Here is a 24,547-nt window from a genome sequence, read left to right on the forward strand (position 1 = left end):
CTCACTTGACTATGAAACCTGGAAGAAGGATTTTTCCTACAGCAATCAGAAGCCCAGATCAGTAGGAAATACCCAATAAGGGCTTTGTAAACTTACGTGAATGGAAGCACAAAGAACAGATCCTTGCTCTAAGGTACCATTCACTGGAACTGATACACTGAAGGTTTTCTGATGCTGCAGAATTGCAAATAACTACATCAGAGGTAATTCTTGGAGCATTAAAGAAGGATAATAGGAGCTAATGAGATAAGAGTGCTGATCTTTCTCAGATCTTTTGTGTAGAGACACAAAGAACCTAGAGTAATTGACTAGTGCTTTAGATGAAGTGGGTAAATAATGTGGAGACCAAAGGGAAATCTAGGAAGGAAAGCCTGATGGCAACATTATGAATGAAGAAAGAGATGCTGAACAGACATTTCAATGAACGTGGTAACACATGACAGCTACCCTATGGTAACTGCAAAGCACCTGGCTGTTGCCAGAGGGTTAAGAGTCTTTCCTAAAATTTCACATGGCCCAGCTGAGTCACCATGTGAAGAAAGGCTATCTGAGACTGGAACAACGAGTTGGGTAGAATACCTGGGCTGTAGAAAAGGGATATTTGAAACACATTCCTTTAGAGTCACTGCGATAGAAATGTCCTCTTAAATACTGCCCAGGGGAAGAACATACAGCTTCTACTGATTGACAAAAAAGAGTTAGTGGGATTTGCACACCTGGAACCAGACTGGGTCTGAATTAAATAATTGCAAGTGCAAAACTGCCCTTAAGTCTGGAAGTGAGACCTGAACAGTGAACCCTTGTAAAGTGTCAAACGGTCCCAAGTCCCAAAAGGACTGGAAGGGAACTCCCAATGCTGATGTGTCTGAGGAGCTGACTGGAGTCTCCAAGGCAGAAAGGGACAGTGCTTCCAGTGTCATTTCCACTTTTTACTCTTCCCACAGATTGGAGCTGATTTAAGTGTTAGTGCCAAATTCTAGGAAACAATTCTCTAATGAGCCTCTTAAAATGAGAAAGCCTTGCAGTTCAGTGCTACTCCAAGGAACAGAATAAATTAGTAGATACTCTATTTTAACATGAGATTTAATTAGGCAATTCTGATATCTGACCATGGTGTAGCCTGGCACTGTGTAGGTAGGCTGCATGCATTGGCAAGCTGCAAGGCAGGACAGAAGTTAGACTTGAGATAACCTGACTCTGATAAGCCTTGGATCTGAAAGGAAGTCTGGAATTTTTGCTGATTTTATTTTTTATATATATATATTTTATAGTTTTAAAATTTATAGCTTTTATTTTAAGCAAAACTTGACACATCAACAAATAAAATACTTGTTTAAGCATAACCCTTTCCAAAAAACTAACTTTTACTGCGACACAATCATTTGGGGATATTCTCAAGAAAGAGCATTTCTCCAGCAGACCAAAAAAAAAAAAAAAAAAAGAAAAATTAAAAAAATAGATGTAAAGAAAATAAGATTAGATTAAACAAAGAAAGAGGATTAAGAACTATATGCCCAGAAGCTGCAAGATCTTTCCATAGCCAAGCAGAGAGATAAGAAAAGGGTAAAGAAAAAAAAAAAAGTGGAAAAGAAGCTAAAGCCAAATACATAAAATAAAAAAAGAATGTAATGTTTTACAAGTGATGGTAGTGACATAGCAAGAAAACCTTTACATAAAAGCACTGCAGCATGTTTAAAATTAAGCAGTAATCAGGGTTACACAATCAATCTTCCATCAGCATGGGTATGCCCTACTGAAGGGGGGCTGGGGAGAAGACGTCTCTGCTTTGAGTGCTCAAATTATGAATATTTAGCATAAAGATACATATATAGGCAAGTTGTTTAATATGAAATCAATGGTTATGAACTTTTTCAGATTGATTCAAACGCCCATGTAAAAGGCTGTTTGTACATGTCTCACTGCAGACTCTAAAGCCTGTAGTAGAGACTGGGTAGTATTTTGTGTGTTTGCATCTGCTCCTAACTTCAATGACCAAAATACATTACTAGACATACAAATACTTGTATCCAGGCAAGTCTTCAAAACCTTGCAGTGTGGAGACTTTATAGTCTGCCCTGGGCAACCTCTGCCACTGCCTGATTGTCCTTACAGAGGAAAAGTCCTTCCTCAGACCTGGTCTTACCCTGCCTTGTTTCAGCTTGCATGTGTTGACACTCACCCTCTTTGCATCCTTGGTGGAAAAGCTTGGGCCACATAAATCCCAGAGGGCTGTCACAGAAAGCCTCTTGGCTCTTTTCCTATTACATGATAAACCAAGAATCATCATTAAAACTCACAGCATTGAGATCATAGAATCATAGAATAGTCAGGGTTAGAAAGGACCTTAAGATCATCTAGTTCCAACCCCCCTGCCATGGGCAGGGACACCTCACACTAGACCATGTCACCCAAGGCTCTGTCCAGCCTGGCTTTGAACACTGCCAGAGATGAAGCATTCACAACTTGCTTTGGCAACTTGTTCCAGTGCCTCACAGTAAAGAACTTCTTCCTTATACCGAACCTGAACTTCCCGTTTTAGCTTAAACCCATTACCCCTTGACCTATCACTACACTCCCTAATGAAGAGTCCCTCCCCAGCATGCTTGTAGGCACCCTTCAGATACTGGAAGGCTGCTATGGGGTCTCCATGCAGCTTCTCTTCTCTGAACAGCCCCAACTTCCTCAGCCTGTCTTCATACGGGAGGTGCTCCAGCCCCCTGATCATCCTCGTGGCCTCCTCTGGACTCGCTCCAACAGCTCCATGTCCTTCTCATGTTGAGGACACCAGAACTGCACACAGCACTCCAAGTGGAGTCTCACGAGAGCAGAGTAGAGGGGCAGAATCACCTCCTTCGACCTGCTGGTCACGCTTGTTTTGATGCAGCCCAGGATACGGTTGGCTTTCTGGGCTGCAAGCGCACGCTGAAGCCGGCTCATGTTAAGCTTCTCGTCAACCAACACCCCCAAGTCCTTCTCTGCAGGGCTGCTCTGAATCTCTTCTCCTCCCAACCTGTAGCTGTGCTTGGGTTTGCTGAGACCCAGGTGTAGGACCTTGCACTTGGCTTGGTTGAACTTCATGAGATCGGCATTGTCCCACCTCTCAAGTGTGTCAAGGTCCCCCTGCATGGTGTCCCTTCCCTCCAGCATATCAACTGAGATAAGAAAGTTGTCAACAGGAGCAAGAGCCAAGGTTGAGAAACCAAAACCCACTTTCATTCAGTAGTGAAGTTACATTGCAAGCAAGTACAGTTTAATATTTATTTCCTCTTTGTAAATGAGTATTAGCTAATACCTCAAAGATTCACCGTAGGAAAAATACATAGAAGAGAAGTATTTAAAAATATTTTATGTTTGCTGATTCTGACTGTGAAATGTTATGGTTTCAATAATTAATTCTGAAAGACACTGCAACTATGTACACAGAGAGTTGAGGGAATTCCCAAGGTGGAACAAGACAACATTTAGTATAAACAAACAGTGGGAAATGTTACAATGTAAAAGTTTTTGCCTCATTCACCAGGCAAGCCGAAACCAAACCAAACCAAATAAATGCTAAAGGAAGAATGCAAACCCCCCTACATGGTCAGAATTCCTACAGCCGCATCAGTAACAAATAGTGACTATCACAGAGCTGTTGCTCTTCTGCAAGTTCCTTGAGTTCATCAGTCTGCTAAATGATTATCTTCTGCTGTGTGAAGCAAGACATAGCTGCCTCTTAAGATAATTTTTAACCAAACCCTTGGCAACAAGTGGCTCAGATTTTGGTTTCTCCAGTATACCATAGATTTTGGTGTAGAATCTCATTCAAAGTGTTCACATTTTCCAATCAATGTTAGACCAGCCTGTGGCAGATACCTTTTTTCTGCTTTTAAGCTCATTTAATCCCTGAGTATCATGATATGGAAGTCAGGAGTCTTGTAGAAAAATATGTGAAAGTTTACATTGAGAAGAATCAAATTCACCCTACAGAAAAGGTGAGAACTAGAGCTTGTTTTACCATTATAAAATTATTTCTTTTTTTCTGTCTAGGATAATATATGCAATGCTTCTTACAGAAAGAAAATTCAGGAATACTCTCGCCAATGCAAAAGACCTGGAGACTTAAATTCTACAGACTCAGAATTCATCTCCACCTTCTCAGTTTCCAAATCATATACCTGGCATATTCCAATTCTTTCATATTTAACAAACTCCTGTAGTTATCCCTTTGGATCATTAATTTAATGACTGTGTGCAGCTATTTCACATTGATTTATCTCCTGCTGATAGTAGAACTGATCAGTACTTCAGAAAGAGAATTTTCATTTAGGTGCTTGGATGCAACTGCATTCACCCCCTCTTTTGGGGGGTGTACAGCATCCATCCTTCTTTGTAACCAGCACAGACTGCTGTATATTCTGTTCGATAAATATAATGCAGGTATATAATGTTATGGCCACATAATTACTAGGCTTAATTACACAAGTCAATAGTTTGAGTCCGTTCTCCCTCCCATCATATGTCACTTGAGGATTGTGTTTCTACTTGCAATGTTTCAGCCCTCCTTCATGAAAACCCTGAAAAGTTTAAAATTTGAAAATGTGGTTGGATAGAAACATTGTTTTCATTCACTACTGTGACGAAGCTTTACTAAGAAACCTAAAGGATGAGATTTCACTAGGAACTGGAAATTCATCCCCCCCGATTTGCAAACCATTAGTGATTGAACGTTTCACGTCAGAGTAAAAACGCATTACTTCCATGTGCTTACAAACACTAAGAGGACAGACTCAGTTTCAGTGATAAAATGCTGGGAAAGGGAATGTAGAGAATGCAGACAAGAGCAAAGTACTGAAAAGTTCTGAGCACTTGTTCAGCAAAACTACATTCTTGCATACATCTCAGAGTAAGCCGTTTATTAAATAGCCTGATGTGCTTATATTGGGATACAAGGTAAGGAAAAAAAAAAAAAAAAAATAGAAAAAAACCCCCATAAAATACAAGTTGTGTGCAACATCAAGATTACGTAAGTATAGCTTAATTTTGATACAAAAAGCTTAATACTTGCAGTCAATTTTAAGAAAACTATAAACAGGCTTCGCTTATAAATACAAGTACAAATAAACCGTGAGACATGGCTAAAAGCCTTTTAAGACTGCTTCTTTCAAAATGCGGTGCTATCGACTGCTTAAAAAGCTGTCAAATTCCTGTAAAATGCTGGAACACTGCAACTGAGGAGCTGCTTTTCTAAGAGCTTGTAAAAACACGTTTTAATCTAAAAGCTTTAGTAAGCACATCAGTCAGCTAAACAACTCAAAAGACCTTGTCACCAGTCAGCACGGTCTTCAACAACAAAGGCAATGAAACAAAGGTTGGGCTATTGTTTCAAGGTAAATCCCGAGGAGGAGAACTTAGAATAAAGGACCACTTACCTCGCTTGGCTCACTACTACTCCAGCTTTCCTGAAATGTTTTCTTTTTCAGAACACATCCCTGGTTTTTACAAATGTCAAACTCTTCATGAAACCTTCATTCTTGCTACTGCAGTGCCTGCTTATGTTCTTGTAGTAGTTTTGCACTGGTGGGTCGTTAAATTCAGTGTCATAAACTAAGAATTGCTTAATTTAATCTAGAGCAAAGTAAGTCAAAAGGACAACTCCAGAAACACTAATACAATAAACGCATTTAACACTAAACTGCCACAAAAATAGTGGACATTAAGTATCTAACAACTGATTATGCAAAGCAATACAGATAAGTGTCTAATTTTGAGTCTTTATGACTCAGTTTATCCTGGTACATGAGAAAACCACGTCACATTTGCACATAATATTCACATTAATTGTCAAACATGTACTTATAAAGCCCACAAATAGCACCAATTTTTTGAGGAATGGTGAGCACTTTGAAGGATAGGATTGTAGTTTAAAACTTTTTATAAATTGAACAAAGCTCTGCACTTCGAATAAAATGCAGACAGAAAATGAGGTATCACAACATAGGCAGCAACACATGCAGGAAAGGATTTAGGACTTTTATCATGGACCTCCTGTACAATGCTGAGATGCTCCTGCAATAAAGGCACGTTGAGTACATTTAGAGGATTCTGCACAGAGACAAGCAAAGAAATTACGATGCTCCCAAGGATTATGTTATCCTAATTCTACATTATTCTATGCTGGGGGTCCAGACTGACTATTGTGTACAATTCTGGGGGATATAAATAAGACTGCAGAAATGGCAAAATTGAAAAAAGATGCCCTACAATGAAAATATGGAAATTTTAACAAGAAACAGATAGAGTGTATGTGGAGTTGGGGAAACTTCACAATAACTCAAATATCACAAACGTCACAATAACTCAAATGTCTCAAAATATCAAGAAAATTCTCAATTTAGGAAGCAAATATGATGAAAGCAATATAACCACTATTAGTAAAGTCTCAGTTTAGACATTATTAAAAGCTCTCTAAAGTTGTCCTTACATCTGCTATAAAATATAATACCTTACATCTTCTATAAAGTACTAAGTGGTTGAACAGGCCACTTGAAGAGATGAAGTTTTTGGTGGTGCTGAACACCTCTTCAGAACAGATTCAGAAAACATCCACCAAGAGTTTTCTTGGAATATTTATTCTTCCTCAGAAAACAAGGGAGATAGATGAGATGAGAGTCAGAACTACATTTCTAGTATTCTACATTATTTACCAGACTCAATCTATTACATTGCATACATATGATGATAAAGATGGCCAGTTTAGGTACTATCCTATAGTCAATCGGTGCTTGATTGTTGCCCTTGAGTATAATCTGCCTTCAAACAATTTGCAGACTGTTGCTAAACATTACAAAAGAGACAGATCAGCAGTTTGCATGACAACAGTTGGGAATGGCTTGTGTAAAGAGGCCAGTGGGACATGATATCCAAAGCTTTCAGAGTGTGCACTGTGCCCCCGGGTTCTACAATTACTACTGACGTAAGAGCCGTGTTATTATATCCCCAAACTTCTATGACTGAATCTGGCATCTTTAACTCCCCAACCATATTTAATTTAGCTATTTAACATACGTTTCCACATTTGCGGGAGACATGTCAGTTGTTTTAGAAACAAATCGTGCACTGGGTGTGCTACAAGGACAAAGAAAAAGAAGTGTCACGGCATTAAACAAATAAACAGTAGTAAAACCAGATTTAAAAGCCTCAACTTTCTCAGAGGAAAACAGATTTAGGATGGTGGAATCCAAACTACGCTTTCTCTAAGGGTCTCTACTCCATGGCAAGTATAAAGGTAACCAGAAGTAGTTAAAAAAAAAAACCAAAACCCACAAACCACCAACCAAAAAAAAACCAAAACAAGAAGAAACCAAAACATCTGTCTGTTCAAGAATTTTTTAACAGCTGTGCTATTTATAGGATCAAGACCCTGTAGCTTAATGATTAATGAAGATTGACTGTTCCTGCTGACTTGCAGGGTCAGACAGGAGTAAATGAACCACGAGGAGGTTGTAAAAAGCAGAGCAAAGCCCCTGCAGGGGCAAATCACAGCAGCTGCTTACTGCAGGGTCATCCTTTGCAATGGGCTGTAGCACTTGACCTGCTGCAGCATGACTGCGACTGTTAAAAACAGCGTTCTTCCAGCCCGAGTGTACCATGTCCACATCAGTCACTGAGATCTTAGCCCTTATTTAACACCTTGCTGCTCTAGCATGTGCCCCTCTCCAGTGCTTTGAGGCACTACATTTGTTGATCAGTTTAAAACTCGATAGCTGTGCAAAACAGAAGCCACAGCCGCAACACAATCTTGACCTGAGTGCAGAGTGTGGATTCAGGTTTTCCCCACAAAAAACATTACAACCCACGCTTCATGACTTGAAAGTTGTGTTCACAGGCTTGAAAATATGGTGGGTTACAATCTCTAAGGCATGGGGGAAAGCTTATGTTTTATGTGGTAAACTTTCATTTCTTTCTATCCTGGTTATACTGCAAAGTCTTGCTAACATGAATAACGCACTCTGCTTCATGCAGTGCATTCACGTGCTTTGTCTTGACTATCATTTGAGGAGTTTATGTATCTCCTCATGGAGTCAGAGGTTTATGCCAGTAGTCCAGAAGTAGCATTTAGTTTCTTGCCACTATTAAGGAATTTTCACTGAGTTCTGTTCCACTGGGTAATTCATTGAATAACATGTTCTCCATCTGAGCACAGGAAAAAAGTGAGTGTTGTGCAAGTTACTGCACACACAGGTTTTAATTCCTTAGCACAGCTGCTCAGACACCATGAGGACCTTCACATTATAATAAAAACACAGTGCAAACCCTTGAACTAAACATTTTTCCTCCTCTAGTTCCTAGCCACAATACAAGAGACATCAGTATTCATCACTGTAAGCATTCATTGGATACCTCAGTAAGAATTTTAAATCTGCATCGAGACTGGCAGACACTACCCAAGTGAACTTCAGTTAACTGTGCTGATGTGGGGTGAGCATACTGAGTACTCTTTGAAACTCTCATCCACCAATAAGAGTACCAATTTCAGATTGCAATCCATAAAATAAAGCTAATTCAACAATCTTCCCCCCACTGAGATCCATTGGGCGCTTTTTTTTTGACCTATATTGTTTTTCCACTTGCATCCCACTCTGCTCACTTTAAATACCTCTGTACTTCAGCAAAGCTTAGTGAGTTTCTCACTGCACTGAGTTAGACATATGCCTGGCCATAAAGGCAAAAGTCAGGCAAAGACTTTCCTTTAAGCCACAGTTAGAGAGATATTAACAACTAAAATACAGAAATGAATGTTGACAAGTTTCTTTTAAAATAGATAAAGTAATGCCATTTCTACCCCTTAACAGCAGCTGATGATTCAATGCTAGCTTATGCTTAAAAAAAAACCCCAAAATTAAAAATATTTCACCCAAACACTATTAGAAAGTTGTTTAATACCAAGGATGATGGAATTATTCCAAAATCAAATAAGTTATCACTTATTCTAAATTTTCTTACAAAAAGCAGAAAGAGGCCTCTAGGCAAACTAGGGGCAAATATGCATAGAGTTTGCATATTGTATTTGCTGTGTACAAAAACCAGAAGGTGCTTCAGGAAGAGATGATAGGATTAAGTTGATTTCTGTCTTCTTGTAGATAACCATAATTAGAACTTTTGATATTTCCCCTAAAAAAATAGAAATTATTCTTTGAGGTAAGCGTAATCTTTTATAAACTGCTATTAAGATTAGTATCAATCAATTAGTATCAATTAGTATCAATCAATTAGTATCGACTACCCATCCTGTAAGTTATAATCAATATCATTCAACATTTTTTCTAAGTTCAGAAAGTCAAATAGCAAACAATCCCTCATCTTAGAATCAACAAACAACGAACCTACATAATTTCTACCTACTTTCAGAAATATGAACTGTATTCTCAATTTTCAGAGTTCCTTTCATGCAATGTGATCTTGAATTAGCTGGAAACGCTATTATGTGAATCATCACTCTGGATTCTGATCATTTCAATAAGGATAAACAACATTTCATCCCACTGAATGTGTTCATTAAGAAAATACTATAGAGCGTCAATAAAACAGCAGAATCTAATTTATGACTGATAAAGTAGTAATTATAGCTGTGGCAAACACACTTCTCAGAGTCATAATCTACATCTGAATGGACAAAAATATCTAGGCAAAGAAATACAAAAAGCAAAATATGAACAAAGCAATTTTCACATTCAGTTTGGATAACAAATGCAGGTGTCCTAGCCTCTAGTTCAAACAATCAATGCTAATTTTTAACTAAGAATGTGGGAAGGCAAGCTGAAGTCAAATGTCTTGACCTCTTTAAGAGACTGCATGGAATATAAAATATGCCATGTTGTTCTCATGTCAACTTCCACAAATATTTATGCTTACACAATATAGTCCGCGTCCTGCTCTGTGTATAAAATCACCCTTTGAACCAAGCATGCAGTAAGGAAGACTCCTAGAGGTGCAGGTCAGCAAAGTTCTCTCACCTGAAAAGTTCCTGCATGGTCATCTTCTTTGTCACCTTCTTTTCCTTCCTTAAGAGCGATCAACGTGAATCCTCGAAAGTAAGCAGGAGTGGCAGCAGAAAGTGTCACTGTGATACAACGAACAGAGAAATAATGAAAACATAATATTAATTGGGAAATCAGCACTTGCATATAATTTCAGAGTTCAACTTGTGCATGGTTTAAGTTGGTATTCACCAAACCTAGAGCACTAACAACATGGAGCAGGGGCAACCAAAGTACAAAAATGTTCAGCCCAAGTTTCCACATAAACCAGAGAAGACTGGCATGATGTGAAATACCTCAGGGTTTGTGGATTTGCTTGGGTATTCTTTCCCTCAAGGCAGATGGCTAATCTGCTCAGATCAGACACAAGGGTGTCATGGTTTAAACACAGCCAGTTTAAACCCCCACCTTAGCCCTCCCCAGGCAGGATGGAGAGAAGAATCAAAAGAATGTAAAACCCGCAGGTTGAGATAAGAACAGTTTAATAACTAAAGTACAATATACTACTACTAATACTACTACTAACAATAACAAGGGAAACAACAAGGGAAAATAATATAAAACTAAAAGGGAAAAGGAAAAAAACCATAAACCCAAGCGATGCACAATCCACTCTCACCAGCCGCTGACCGATACCCAGCCCAATCCGAGCAGTGATCTGCCCTTCCGGGTGACTCCCCCAGTTCATATACTGGGCATGACGTCCTGTGGTATGGAATACCCCTTTGGCTAGTTTGCGTCAGGTGTCCTGTCTCTGCTCCCTGTCAGCTTCTTGTGCCCCTCCTCATTGCCAGAGCATAAGAGACTGAGCAGTCCTAGATCAGGGTGTTACTGAGCAACAACTAAAACATTGGTGTGTTATCAGCATTGTTCTCAGACTGAAGCCAAAACACAGCCCTGTGCCAGCTACTAGGGAGAAAATTAACTCTATCCAAGCTGAAACCAGGACAGAGGGTTATCGTGGTGGTGGTGGTTTGTGGGTGGGGACGCACATATTCAGGGATTATTTTTTTTTTTTTTCTTTTTTTTCCTTGTGTGTTGTTTGGTTTCGGTTTGGTTTTGTTGTTTTTTTTTAATGTAAGGGAACATCTCCTGAATATTTGGCTTCAGCTTTTGCCCTGCTCTGAGCATAGACAAGGATATAGGCATTTCAGCACATTTCAGCACTTCAGCAGGAAGTTTCTTTAGCTGTAAAGCAAGGTGACACATTGTCTGCTCCACCTCAGCACTCCAGCTAGTGGAGATGTTCACTCTAGAACTGTCCTTCCTCTCCCTAAACCTCAGGGCAGAGGAGGACACAGAGTGCAACTCATGGCTGAAGCTGACCTCTAAAGATTGTGCGGCCAGCTCTGCTTGCCAAAGCATGCTACACATCAGCAACGCCCCTTCTTCACATACCAGTCCTGTCCAGGAGGGTGTTACTAGATCCACCAGCAGAGAACAACTAACATAACGCTGACTAACCTGATTTTGCCATGCTCAGCACCAGGATCACATCCCTCCTTTTCTGCTAGTGCAAGACTCCTATGTATGGTTTTCCCATTTGCCATCATCAGTACCTAGGCCCCACCACCAACACTCAAGTGACACCAGCTGCAACCCTTTCTAACACTATCAGAAACACGGAATGAGGCAGAGCTTTGAGGCAGGACTTTTGGGAGAGTTTTAAAATTACTGAACCCTTTTCAACACCTTATACAAATCCTTTTCTGAAACAGAGGTACGTATTTGAAAAGGTCTTTTTGAATTAAGACAGAAAGCCAGACCACTGATGCTTTTAAGTAGCTTCTACTTTAAGCACAATGCAGGCAGCGCTGCTTGTAGTGCACTATTGTCACACTCTCAAACCCTGACTGGCACAATAAAAACTGAAGACCACCCAGAGCTTTCATACAACTACCAGTGCTGCTTCATATGAGAGTATTCACAGAAGACTCCTCCTCACACAAATAGGCCATGAGGGGTTGAATCACCTCACTAAAAATTACCGATTGTTCTTAAAAGATACAGACTTCAAAATACTCTCAGAGTTATTTGGAATATATGGAGAGCTCTTTGATCCAGAAATTCAGTAGTGGAAAAATATAAAATCAGATATTTGAAGATTTATAGCATTATGCAGCTGTATTTGGGTCTAAAACATACATAACTTTCCTGACTGTACATGAAAAAGGAGGTTTGGAGAGAGACAAAAGGTTAAAAATTGAAATCAAAGTGCCCTGTTTAGACCTGTACACCTGCAAGCACCTGTACAAACCTAGAGCAGCAATCAGCATAACAGCAAGTCCCTCAGCTCTCAGGATTTTCAGCACACTTTCCGTTCCATGGAAACTTATAATAAGGTTAGAATTCATAAGTTTGGGGGAGAAAGAAACTTTCACATTTTATATACAGGAACTAAGCAGTAGCAGAATAGCATTAAAATTGCTTATTGCATTTCTAAGTATTGCTCCAATTAATCCATCATCTGCCCAGTAATTAGTATTATTTGTCCAATTTCACGTGCTTTAGCAGCTCTATCTGAATGCAAATCCACAGCCAGCCCCTCAGTTGCAGTAATTGAGAACAGCACACTGCTCAACTCGACAAGGACAAATGCATCACATTTGCTTGAACACCGATTCTTAGAAACTAATTGCCATAAAGGTATTTTACATGCAACAATTTTTTCCATGTATTACAAATAATTCAAAACTCTGAATCACTATGAGTAAAAGGTTACACCAGAAATACTCAATTATGCAAACAGAGAATGCAGCTGTGAATTGACTCAACAGTTTCGACCATTTTCCTCACAAATTTACAGATCAAACCAACCAGCTTTCAAATTTCTAAACAAACGCCTACCTATAAAATAGAGGACATCTGAAATGCTGCAAAACCATCAGGAAATAAGAAAAAAGAAAAGAGGAAGGTCATTCCAAAGCCTGACTCACAGTTTTTGCATGCCTAAGGTTAGCAATACTCATGCTGTGGTTGCACAGTCATTTTAACCCAGAATAAATCCCTGCTTCCTCCTTCACAAGTGTCCTCCCCTGTGCTGTACTGCTCCTCCGGCACCCACATCCAGGCTGCTCTGCTGTCAGCCCAAACAGGGAACACATGCAGCCTAAAGGGAAAACAAACCAGCACCTCTGGAGAGTTGAGCTGGGCCTGGCAAGGGACTGGAGGTCCCTTGTGATGGACTGCAGGAGCAGGGCAGACCTAGGTGGGATGTTGGTGTGACTTGCGCAGGATTTTCGTGTCTGTGCAACCTCACCTCAAGGATACGAACATGAACATGTGCTTTGGTGACCCCTGAGCTAGGCCAGAGCAGACGTAACAAACACCCAAGCTGAAAAGATTTCTGCCAGTTCTCTGAACTACCCGGTGTGCTCAGACACCATTGCAGTGCAAGGCTTATATTTGAGGCACTCCTAAATACACAGCCTTGTTATGGTGGTGGTGGTTCTGTAGGCACTGGCTCTCAACTGATTGTTTCAGCCCAGGAGGAGGCTCACATTGCACAGTCAGCAGTGGGAAGCTGTCAGACTACATCTGGTTTCCACAAGAGAGAGCGGCTTCTCCTGCCTAAGAGTTGAGAGTTCTTCTTCCTGGGCTAAACTCTGTCCTTTAACAGACCAGCTGAGCACTGCTCACACTGTACTCACATTAACTAACATCAACTGAACAATATGAACTTCCTGTAAAGATCAGTTACATCTCAGTGCAAGTTTCAAAGTTAAAGGTTATGCTTTAAGGGGAAGATGACACATTAACAATTACTTTTGTCTGTTTCCACCCCCTCCAGCAAATCTCTGATTACAAGTTGCACTTTGGCAGACACCTCAACACACTCCTCCTTCCCCAGCCTCCCCAGCTAACGGTGGGGTGATCAAAGCAATTGCTCGTTTGGTTTCAGGCAGGAAATCTGACTTTCCACAACCTACACAACAGCACGTCCTGCACTGTACATCATACAAGTACCAACAAATACACTTTTAATATCTGCTTTTATCCATAATCTGTGAAACTTGAGAATCATTAAAATATTTACAGAATGACTGTTTATATGCAAAGTATAGAAAAGAGGGTTTGCATCTTGGGGGAAAAGAGATGGAAAGAAAAAGGTTCAACATTCCTTATAAGTCCCCAAACCTATGCAATGGAGTGTGTAACATTAAATGAGCTTTTGCTTGAAAACTCAGATGAACAGACCTACAACTGGAAATTCCACTAGAGAAAAAAAAAACAGCATCTACATAGAAGGTATATCTAAGGACTACACTAGTCAAATCTTTGTTTTCTTCATCAGAATATGTTAATTACATGGAGGAAACCATGTCCACTGCGTGTTAGCACATGACATAGACACACTGCTGCCTTTTTTTAGAAGCAATTTCCTTTATATTTTTAATAGGATCAAACTTACCTCATTTTTCATGGAAATCTCATGCAATCATTAATCTAACTCTACAGATCAATAAAGCTAGGACTGAGTACTTTCAAGGATCATTACCCCATAACACCATCTAAACCTAAGGCTCATTTGTGCCCTTTGAATGCAACAGGAACTTTGACTTTCGGCGGAAGCAAGAGCAGCTACATCAGGGTCTAAGTTAACCAGCAGATTGGAGAGAACCTCCACCCCAGGATGGTGTGCCCACAAAGCTGCTACTAAAGGACTTGCCCACCACATGCATTTGGCTGCCAGCTCCACGAGGGGAGATGCAACGTACTGCAGCCTGAAAGACCAGGCAAATGAAGGTCCCTTGCAGGCTACAGCATCAGAAGTCCCAAATAAGATGTTAGAAATCAGTCATGTCACCAACCCTGTGGGACACCACAGAGCCTATAGCCACTGTTGCTTTGTTAGACATGAGAGAAAAGGAGGATAGCTCCTCAGCCCTGCAGCCACCTCATTTTGAATTGTCTGAGACAGGAGAATGGATTTTTATTTACTGCTGCCGGTGTCTGCAGACCAGAGGAGGCACATACCCAACCCATTCAAATAGGTTATTCAGTCTGACTCCCCCACGGCAGGAGTGCTGCGGTGTTCCCTCCAGTCACTGCAGCTTGAGGGTCTCACACAAGTGTCCCATCAACCAATGATCAAGAGAGTCATGAACATAAATGGATGCCTCTATACCATCAATTCGGTCGAGCACAGCATTTCTATGTACAGTTAAATCCTGTGTTCTCCACCTGGCACAAACACTAGTTTATTCCAGAAGCCTGCTAGGGAATGTGCCAAGGATCCAGATTGCATTAAATCAAGCAGGGGCCATAGAAACAAGCACATTTGGCTCCAAAACAATGATGGTTGTGCAGATCTTCCACAGTGTTGTACATCTAGTAATTTACAGATAAAAACTGCAAACCTCTTGCTTTTTTTTTTCTTTTATTATTACTTGGATTTTTTAGTTTTTATATAAAACAGTAATAGACTTCCAGTTGTACTGCAGAAATTCCTTTGGGAACAATCTCTGAAACTTTCTGTAATGCTGTTCAGTTTAACTGTTGCCATAGATAATGTGTATGTTACGGTAACATTTACTTCTTCCCACCATCCAGGAAGTGTTGCTAAAGGACTCTCTAGATAATTTTATGTGCCCTCTGAGTAGTTCAATCCTAAATACCAAAATTTTGGGCACATATTTGGTCTACATTTTACTTTTTACTATTAGCTGTAATTTTCTCACTTCCAAGAAGCTACAATATACTAATATGATCCTATTAATCGAGTTCCTAATGCCAAGACCTAGTATCTCCATAAAATTAGTTCTGCTAATTCATCTGGGAGTTTCCTTCCCCCTACGGTTCCATGCAATAGAAACCTCTTCGGTAGATGACTGAAAATATTCAACAATGCTTTTACAGAAGTAAACTCCAAAACTTTTTAAGAACATTCACATTTGTCACTGTCAAAGAAACTGACACTTATCTTTATCATTCTTAGATGTATCAAGCAGACATGCAACATAAAATCTTTCAGACCCAAGGTACTAATCCTAACATCTGTAACAGTCAACCAATTTGTGGGAAATGGGCATTTCCTCACACCACATTAAAATAAAACAATTCTTGGGGGGGGGGGGGGGAAGTCATGCAAAGTTACAGGCTGATCCTCAAAACAGATTAATCACTGCTGCAGATGTATTTTTCAGCCTTTAAGAGAACATGGTGTTTATGCTATGTGCGCACTTTTTCCTCCCTGTCCATACTAAGATTCCCATGTTCATGCACTGGGAAAACATTGCTCTTTACACTGAATCTAAGGAAGGTCAGGAGAAACACTTAGAAGAAACTCTCAAAATTTGCTTTCCAAAGCAATGCCTATAAAGTACATCAGCTCTGGTACCTAAAAATGTCCACATTCTTTTCAAAGTGCTTTTAAAAGACAAAGTTAACAACATACTCCAAGAAGGTTTCTTTCTAAAGGCATTATATGGTGAGCCAGGACAAGTGACCAAAAACTGCCTTTGCCTATTAACTAGAAAAACACACTGAAGTGTACTCTGGAAGGTAATTTCGAGGACTGCATGTGAACTGCTCAGCAAAGAGCCAGTGCCTCCATCTCTTATTTACACTGGTCATTAGCACCATCCCTGCCTCTTTCCTGTTTGAACCATCTGTTCATTTCCCTAAAAAAAAAAAAAAAGGAGGGGGGTGGGATAAACATAAGTGGAAAATGTGGGCAGTTGGCAGCGCGCTGCATCGCTGTTTGCCCATATGCTAACTCATTATATTAACATTCCTATTTCGGGGCAAGAACAATTAGCTCCGAGTTTCCTTCCTGCTGAATGCTAAAGCTTCTCCTATTCACTGTGTTACATTTAAAGGGATAGGAAGAAATCTTAGAGAAGTAGGTAAACGGCAGAAGAGTGTGTTTTGTATCACATTAACTTGTGATCTTGTGCTAGCGCTGAGCCGGTACAGAGAATTCATAAAAGAAAGGAAATTCCTCCTAATACTGAGTTAATGGTTGGGAGTAAAGTGATACCGTGAAATCCAACTCCCTCTCACTTGTCATGAAAGCATCCCCAATAAAGTAATGCGTGGGAATATATTACCCTGTCTTAACCCACACAGTCACACACGCACGCCAAGAGATACAGAGATGACAGGCAGAGACACATTACAGTTTGAGAGCCCCTTGTCCTCACCATTATCGTTCATACGGGATGCAGAGGATGGCCAACTTACCCCGGTAACTGTTTCCAGGCTTGTAAAATTCTGGGTCGCCCTCCACCCTGAGGCTAAATTCATTGTACCCTTCCCTCCTGGTGCCTTGGGCTCGCAGGATACGACTGCAATATCCCTCGGATTTCGCGGCTTTCTCCAAGGTTTCGTCAGAAAAGCCCTTCGCCACCAAGGGGAAAGTCAACGCCAGAAGCCGCAGGGCGAGAGGCTGCAGATGCGTTCCCATCCTCGGCGCTCCGCACAACTTTTGACCGGCGGGGCGGCGGCGGCGCCCGGGAGGGAGCCGGGCGGGGGGCGGCCAGGACCGGCAGCGGGGGCAGGACCGGCACCGCGGGCAGCGCGGGCAGGACGGGCTCGGGCAGCCCCAGCCGGCAGCGGCCCCCAGCGTGAAGCTGCCGGGTCGGAGGGACCGGCTCGGCGGCTGCCGGGGAGAGGGAGGGGAAAAGCAGGGAGGGGGCAGAGAGGGAGGGGAGAGGGAGTGGAGGAGGAGGTACGTCTGATCTTGCCCAGGGCCCGAAGTGAAGTGCTGTTTTGTTTCAGACCGTGTGATTAGCGGCTCGGCAGTGTTTATTTAGCCGAGCTGAATTCACTGGGTTCGGCGGAGGAGCGGAGCAGGGGGATGCTGCTGTCTCCCAGACATCCAGCGGGAGAGCGGCTGCCACTCGGGCTGAGCCCACAGACCTGAAATTAATCACCCACATTCCTGACACAATCTGTAGTTACTGTAGGGATAACAAGCCCCAATGAATTTCCCAACACCCTTCCACTCCCCCATCTCTCCCCAAACCTGCAGACATGATAAACATTATCAACTAAATCAGTGCAGATGGACCAAGACAACTGCTTGCTGTCTGCACGCTCGACAAGCAAGGGCCATCGGCTGCAGTTTCTCGGGGGTAAGCATTTCAGTACCACAAAGGAGAGAGACGCAGAGAAATGGATGTACCAGAAACATGAGATTCATTCCTACCCCAAGCTACAAGCATGCACATCAAAGGTGCAGGCTGGTAAGTGTACCTGTGTGTAGCTGTACCTGTGTTTGTGTCAGTGTGCCTGCAAGCACACCATGTACACACAGCAGCTGAGAACAAAGTTCACCTCAATGAAGAAGGGAGATATTCGAAAAAAGCAGGCAGATGCAAACAGGGTTAAGCAAGGAGGGAGCAGGTCTCATTGTTTTGCCTTAATACAAGGCATGCTGACACAGAAGGACTTCTCTAAAGCCACAAAGTTTATGGCAGTGGAAAACTATACATAAACTTAGACCTCCTGGGGTCCCCAAGGCCAGTGTTTCAATCCCTAGATCCTGCTCTTCTCACCCTTTCTCCACTGCTTTATAAGTGGAAGAGAAAGTTGGAAAGGTATGTCCTCCATCAGGACCTGGATACCTTCAGGATGCCAGGTGTACAAGAGGGCACAAACCTCTTTTTAGTATCTGTCTCCGGGAGAATCACAGAATGGTTAGGGTTGGAAAGGATCTTAAGATCACCTAGTTCCAACCCCCCTGCCACAGGCAGGGACACCTCTCCACCTAGACCATGTTGCCCCAGGCTCTGTTCAACCTGGCCTTGAACACTGTAGCAGGCTGATGAATGCAATGCATTTAAGCACAACTTCCTTGGGAATATGGGAAATAGCAAGCAGCTTCAAACCCTCCTGGTGCCCACTAAGGCATTTGTTAGTATCAGATTTGCAAGATTTTGGGTTCCAAACTTCCCTTTGGAAGTTGTTTAGCAACAGCCTAGTGCTGTGTGTCAAATAAAGGTGTTTTTCCAGATCTCTGTTAGCATGCCAAACATTTTACTTTCTGGAAGGTTACTCACCAAGACTGTTGCAACTGTAAGCTTGTCTGTAAACATGTAACATATAGACTAAAATATAAAGAATATAAACCACTAGACCCTCAAAATATATGTTTAGTAATGACAGAGTTAAAAGTTAAATTCTCATCCAACGGTTATTGTATATTTAGTTGCACACTTCTGAAGATCATGTTCATTTAGGTAGTTAAGTGGCTACAGTTCAGCCATGTCATTGACTCTTGGGTATCATTTGGCTGCTATGTTCACCTCATTCATTTTATGAGAACAACGTGCACTTTATCCAGGTTCTTCAGTCAAATTTATCAGTGAAGAAAAGCAAACCAATACACAACTGAAAATGACAACTATAACCATACTGGTGTGAGATGCCTGTGATTCATTCTCCATACTTAACTTTTCATTTCTTTTGCTGAGATTGATTGAAAAGCAATTACCTGACTGAAGCGTTCACGCTGAGAACCGCACATGCTCCTGCACAATCCGCCTTTGTTCCAAGCCAGAGCTCTGGGTTCCAACTCAACGTTCCTCTGAGCATTTTGTTTCAAGTCCTTTTCACAATTTTCAGGGTTTTATATGGTACCAAACTCATTAAAAGTTAACTAATTCATCAGCATATATCGATTTTTTAAACTTAAAATAGATTCTATATCTTTCACTTTTTTATCTCTGAATTGGCCTGGCCTGTTTCTTCTAGTTTCTTTTTTGTTTAAAAGCTAAAGCGCTGGAAAGTTTCCTAGAAAGGTATAATACAGTGTGTCTTGTTAAACGTGAATGCTTCAACTTAGCAACTGATACAGATAAATTGACTTGCGCTGCCTACAACCGTGAAATAAGTAATTTGTCGCAGAGCTGGTTTAGAAGCTGGGCAATGTCATTAAGCATGGGCATCCTCAGGGTTTTCTATTTGTTCAACTAATTAGTGTGCGTTTGCCTAAAGCATCCAGCATGATGTATCAGTCAAAGACACATGCAAAGTGGTGAATCCAACCATCCATGGCAAATTTAACAGAGCAAGCGTCGTATCTTAGAGACTGCAGTGCCGCTTTTCTTTGTACACTTTCTGGGATGAATCAAGTTGCTGTCCATGACTATTAGGCATAACAATCATTACAGGGGTAATATTGCATATGATGAAGCTGTGATGGTTGGAGGATACTCTCTCCCCTCCCCCTCCCCCCACAAAGTGGGCTTTCCTAACAAACAAAAGCATTTCACAAGATCTGCAGTCTGTCTTACTTTTGTTTCTCTAATACGGAGCTCATTTTTAAATGACATTTTAGAAGACTGCACTAACTAGTGCAGAATGTCCCTGCATTGACTGGAAGATATCGTAGGTGGCATTTTAAAAGTTCTCTTTCCTTCTGCTTCTATGATTTCAAATAGCTATTTGAAGTCTTGGGAATTACCTACAAGGTGACGTGCAACGGAAATGCTTGGCTATGTAACACCTGATTTTAAGGGCCCAGTCCTCAAAGTAAACCGGGGCCCCATGTCAATGTCTAAAATGATTACAAGATTATCTGACCCCTTAGAAGAGTCAGTTCACTGAGCAGAGGCCCACAAAACCAGCCAATAAGAAATAAAGGTGACAGGTGCCCTAGATGTCACAACCATCAAGTGCTTCAGAACTTTACTGGGCTGTAGGATTCACTTCCCAAACCCAGGAGCTAGAAGCTTGAGCCCAGCTTTAAGATATTATATAAATATAGTAATAATAAGAGGGGAATTCATCTCTTTCAAAAGATGACTGGCAAGAGTGATGCCTATGCTTTGACACAAGAGCTGGAGATTAAGTTATCATTTAGGATGTCAGAGAGACATGGGTTTCAATTCCTCGCTTTGTTTGCAAGTGCTTAAATCCTCATCTCTCACTTCTTAGTAAGCTTTTAACGGTGAAGCTCTAAGTCTTCTGGAAACACCATCAGTCCCTCATGGAAACGTGAAACCTCTAAAGTTGAGACAAAGCTCAAATGAATGGGATGCATTTTCTGGAGTCTGAGATCTAGGGTGTCTTTTCTTCCTCAGAAAAGTTTAATTGTATTGGATCAATAGCTCTTCAGGGTTTGGGTGATCACCTAACGTCAGAAGTTTGCAGTAAGGGCATTCTGAATATCACTACCAAATTAAGAGACATAGGTTGTAGGAAGTCCCCAAAAAGATCTTTTCTTCAATATTTACTTGCTAAATATTTAGTTGCTCATCCGTGCCAAGATAGAGGACACTGCTCTTCAGGCAAAGTAAGAGTGCATGAGATGACTGGCAAATAACACTGCAAAACATTCTGCAATAAATCTTTGGTGACTGGGAGGGTAAGCAGTGAATTTGAGGACTGCATTTTCAAATAAGCCTATCCCATTTTTAGACTTTTATGTCATACTATAGCTCTAGCTATTCATCTAATTTGTATCTCTATTTCCTTTCCCACTCCCCCAGCAGTCACAGTCCATTTTCTCAAACAAGATAAACACTTCCTCTATTGATTTAAATGGAATAATACCACCATTGCCTCTAAAATTCCCCTCTATCTATAGTAAGAACAAGTCTTTTCTAATGCAGATTGGTCCATGCTGTCTTTGAAGCCTATACAGAGAAAAGATCCCGAGATGGTCTTTAAAGTCTTTAAGGTCTCTTCCAACCCAAGGATTCTATGATATTTGTTGTCCTATTAGACAAACGAAAACACTTGGAAGACACTTAAGATGATCTGTTATGTCTCTGTAGCACTGTTCTCAGCTTCCTTTCTCTTAAGAATGTAAGTAGCGAAGAGTAATGACAGCAAATGTTTTCAGAGGTCTGTTCACCATTTAATACTACTGTCAGTCAATGCAATGCATCTCCAATATTAAACTTCCCAGTAGCTCAGTTACATTTGCCTGATCATCCGTGCATGTCTTCAGCATATTTTTACAGTGACAATACAGAAAATTTTCATTTCTAATACTAATTTCATTTCTAATTTTATAGAAATATTTGGTTCTTGACAGGATGAGATTAGTATCATACATTTACTAAAGAAATACTGCAATGATGAAACAGAACGAGAGAGAGAAGCTCTGTTAAGGTTCCTTTTGTGCTTAACTGGGGCAAAAACTGAATGAAGCTGAAAAACCATGGGACGAGTCATATGTTTGAAAGAGCACAGAGGCTGCAAAAGATCTAGAAAAGTCTTGCCAGCTCTCTGGGTACCACAGGCAGAGCAGGAATTAAAGTAAAGCTGTTCTTGAATGGATCTTTCAAGTTGAGATGTTGACAGAAACTCATCTTCCACCCTCAGTCTATTTTGGGGAGGAGGTTTGCTGAGGAAAGACCTAGGCTTCTTGGAACATTTAAACTCAGGATTCCTTCCAATACCAGAGAGTAAATATGTTCTTAAAATATCTCTCCCTTTATCCCACACAATGACTCAAAAGCTATCATGGGAATGCCTGAAAACTCCTAAGAGTAGATTAAACAGAACCAGCTTCTCTAAGCCCAGCATGAGGCTTTTTACTCCTAAGAAAAATCCATTGACATAAACCTGCAGCACCAGCAATTTCTAGGTCACATCTCATCCAACTACACCTGATTGTCTCCCCCAGCAGTTGCTGCTTTTAGGAACTTCCCAGTTCCCATGGTGAGGGAAGAGGAGATGTGCTCCTTGGTGCTCCCCTCTAGTGCTTGTGCCAGCCCCCTCTCTTGCACCTCCTCCAGGTGCCCACTACGGATGGTTCTACTACCACCATGTCCATGGATACCTTGGCCATAAGCTTTTAGCACAGAATAAAAGTTTAGCTCTAAAAAAAAACCCCCAAAAAACAAAAAAACCCCTAAATAAAACCAAATTCATCTATGCTCTTTCCAAACTAAGCCACACAACAAATCTGCAAGGGTTTCTGTTAATTTAAAACCTTAATCCCAATCCAAAAGAAATCAGCATCTTGACAATTTGTTCAATTCTCTGATTTTACAGGTTTGCTGGTTCTCTTGCATCAGCCTTGACCTTAGTTCCTCTAACTTGACTGAATCTGGCTAAAATATTAATGAACACTAATCAAACTGAATTCTACTATTCAGCACCTTTGCAATTTAGAGTTATCTACTCAGTGCTCACTTATCGCCATATCTTAGTGTTTGACTTGCTCAACACTGTAGATTGGTTATTGCTTCGACTTGCTCACCCTGCATTTTTATTCCTTTAAGATACATGATACAACTGCCTTTCTTTCAGTAGCTCAACTCTGAAAGTTGTAAGGAGCTTTCAAGAATGGCCTGGATAAAAATTCAGGGCAAACATTAATATAAATTAAATTTTGCATAGAATCATAGAATAGTTAGGATTGCATACAGAAGAACTTTTTTTACCAATCCCTGGGCTGCATTTTTTTCCATTAAGAACATAAAAGACACTAGTCAAAGAAATTATTGGTTTATATCTGCACAAATCATTTATAAAAACATTCACCAAGCTCTCTATATGCCTATTATTTATTCAATCAATCCATCCTGTTCTTTAAAAAGCACTTTTATAGTGATATAATAGGTAATCAAAGCTTCAATCAACTGATAAGAATAGGACTTAATTACATATTTGCTCAGATTACAGTAAAAATTACATTGTAAAAGTGGAGAGAAAATGCTCCTTGTGAAATAACACATCCTATCAACACAAACAGCTCAAAGCCAAGAATTACATCATCTTCAAAGACACACTCAACCCCCCCAAAAAACAACCACCAAAAACTCCAACCAAGCAGGTAGGGGAAAGATGAAGAATTCTTTGGGATCTCTGGTGTTGACCATGAAATCAAGACAGAAGAAAACAGAAGAAAAGTAAAGTATAAGGTGATGCCATCAGTGACAAAACTCACAGATACCTCTGCAAGCTGGAACTAAAATTCCAGCACACAGATGTTTGCACAATAGAACCATTTCTCAAAGCAAGCTTTTTACAACCGCCTCCTGCTACCTGTTACGAATTTATTCTGCCCATGTTTTCCTGTTGGATTCAGTAGTCCTTCTTTAGGGGAAAAAAAAAAAATAATTAAAGAAAACCAAAAATTACTGTAACATGTTGGACTGATGCATTTTTTTTTTAATATATATATTATTAGATGGCAGGTTTATCTGGACCGAGACTCAAGGCCAAAGTGAAAGCGCAGAACTAAGAGACTTACATGTCAGAATTCCTTCTGCCACTGAACAGCTGGGCTGAGTCTGAGCTAACAACATTTCTCTGTAGCTCAGCTCCCTATCAGACAGGAGAGCAGAATACCTTTGTAAAGCGCCGAGATCTACAGGTAAAAAAACATAACCTAGGAATAGCTACTAGCTATGTATTATTAGTGCATGCAATGGTTAAAGCTCTACAAGTATTGGAACATGGTTTCAAAGCAGGTTTGGGGCACTGAAAGAGGTTTAGGAAGTTTTCCTTCAGTGTATTTTTCCAATTGACTGTTATGCCAAATGTTGCTGGATATTCATGCAGGTCACTAGAAGTGTAGGTGAAATAAAGACAGTAACTATCCATGGAATCTCTACGGAGAG

General features: G+C 40.7%; 1 protein-coding gene across 3 annotated transcripts in view; it reads right to left on the reverse strand.

The window, feature by feature from the left end:
• Positions 1-24,547, reverse strand: part of SPON1 (spondin 1) — a 258,133-nt gene that overhangs the window by 176,318 nt on the left and 57,268 nt on the right. For 2 of the 3 annotated variants that reach the window (XR_003990959.2, XM_030482966.1), the window contains exons 1-2: positions 17,205-17,634; positions 9,996-10,102 (exon numbers count right to left, since the gene is read on the reverse strand). Coding sequence is in view for 1 of the 3 variants with exons in the window: in XM_030482966.1 (XP_030338826.1) it covers positions 9,996-10,102; positions 17,205-17,427 (330 nt within the window). In the remaining 2 variants the exon portion in view is untranslated. Of the gene's footprint in view, positions 1-9,995; positions 10,103-17,204; positions 17,635-24,547 lie in introns of those variants that run through there. The other variant, XM_030482967.1, reaches the window with a different exon arrangement.

The sequence above is a fragment of the Strigops habroptila genome, chromosome 4 (assembly GCF_004027225.2).
Source record: "Strigops habroptila isolate Jane chromosome 4, bStrHab1.2.pri, whole genome shotgun sequence".
In the NCBI taxonomy this organism is placed as follows: Eukaryota; Metazoa; Chordata; class Aves; order Psittaciformes; family Psittacidae; genus Strigops; species Strigops habroptila.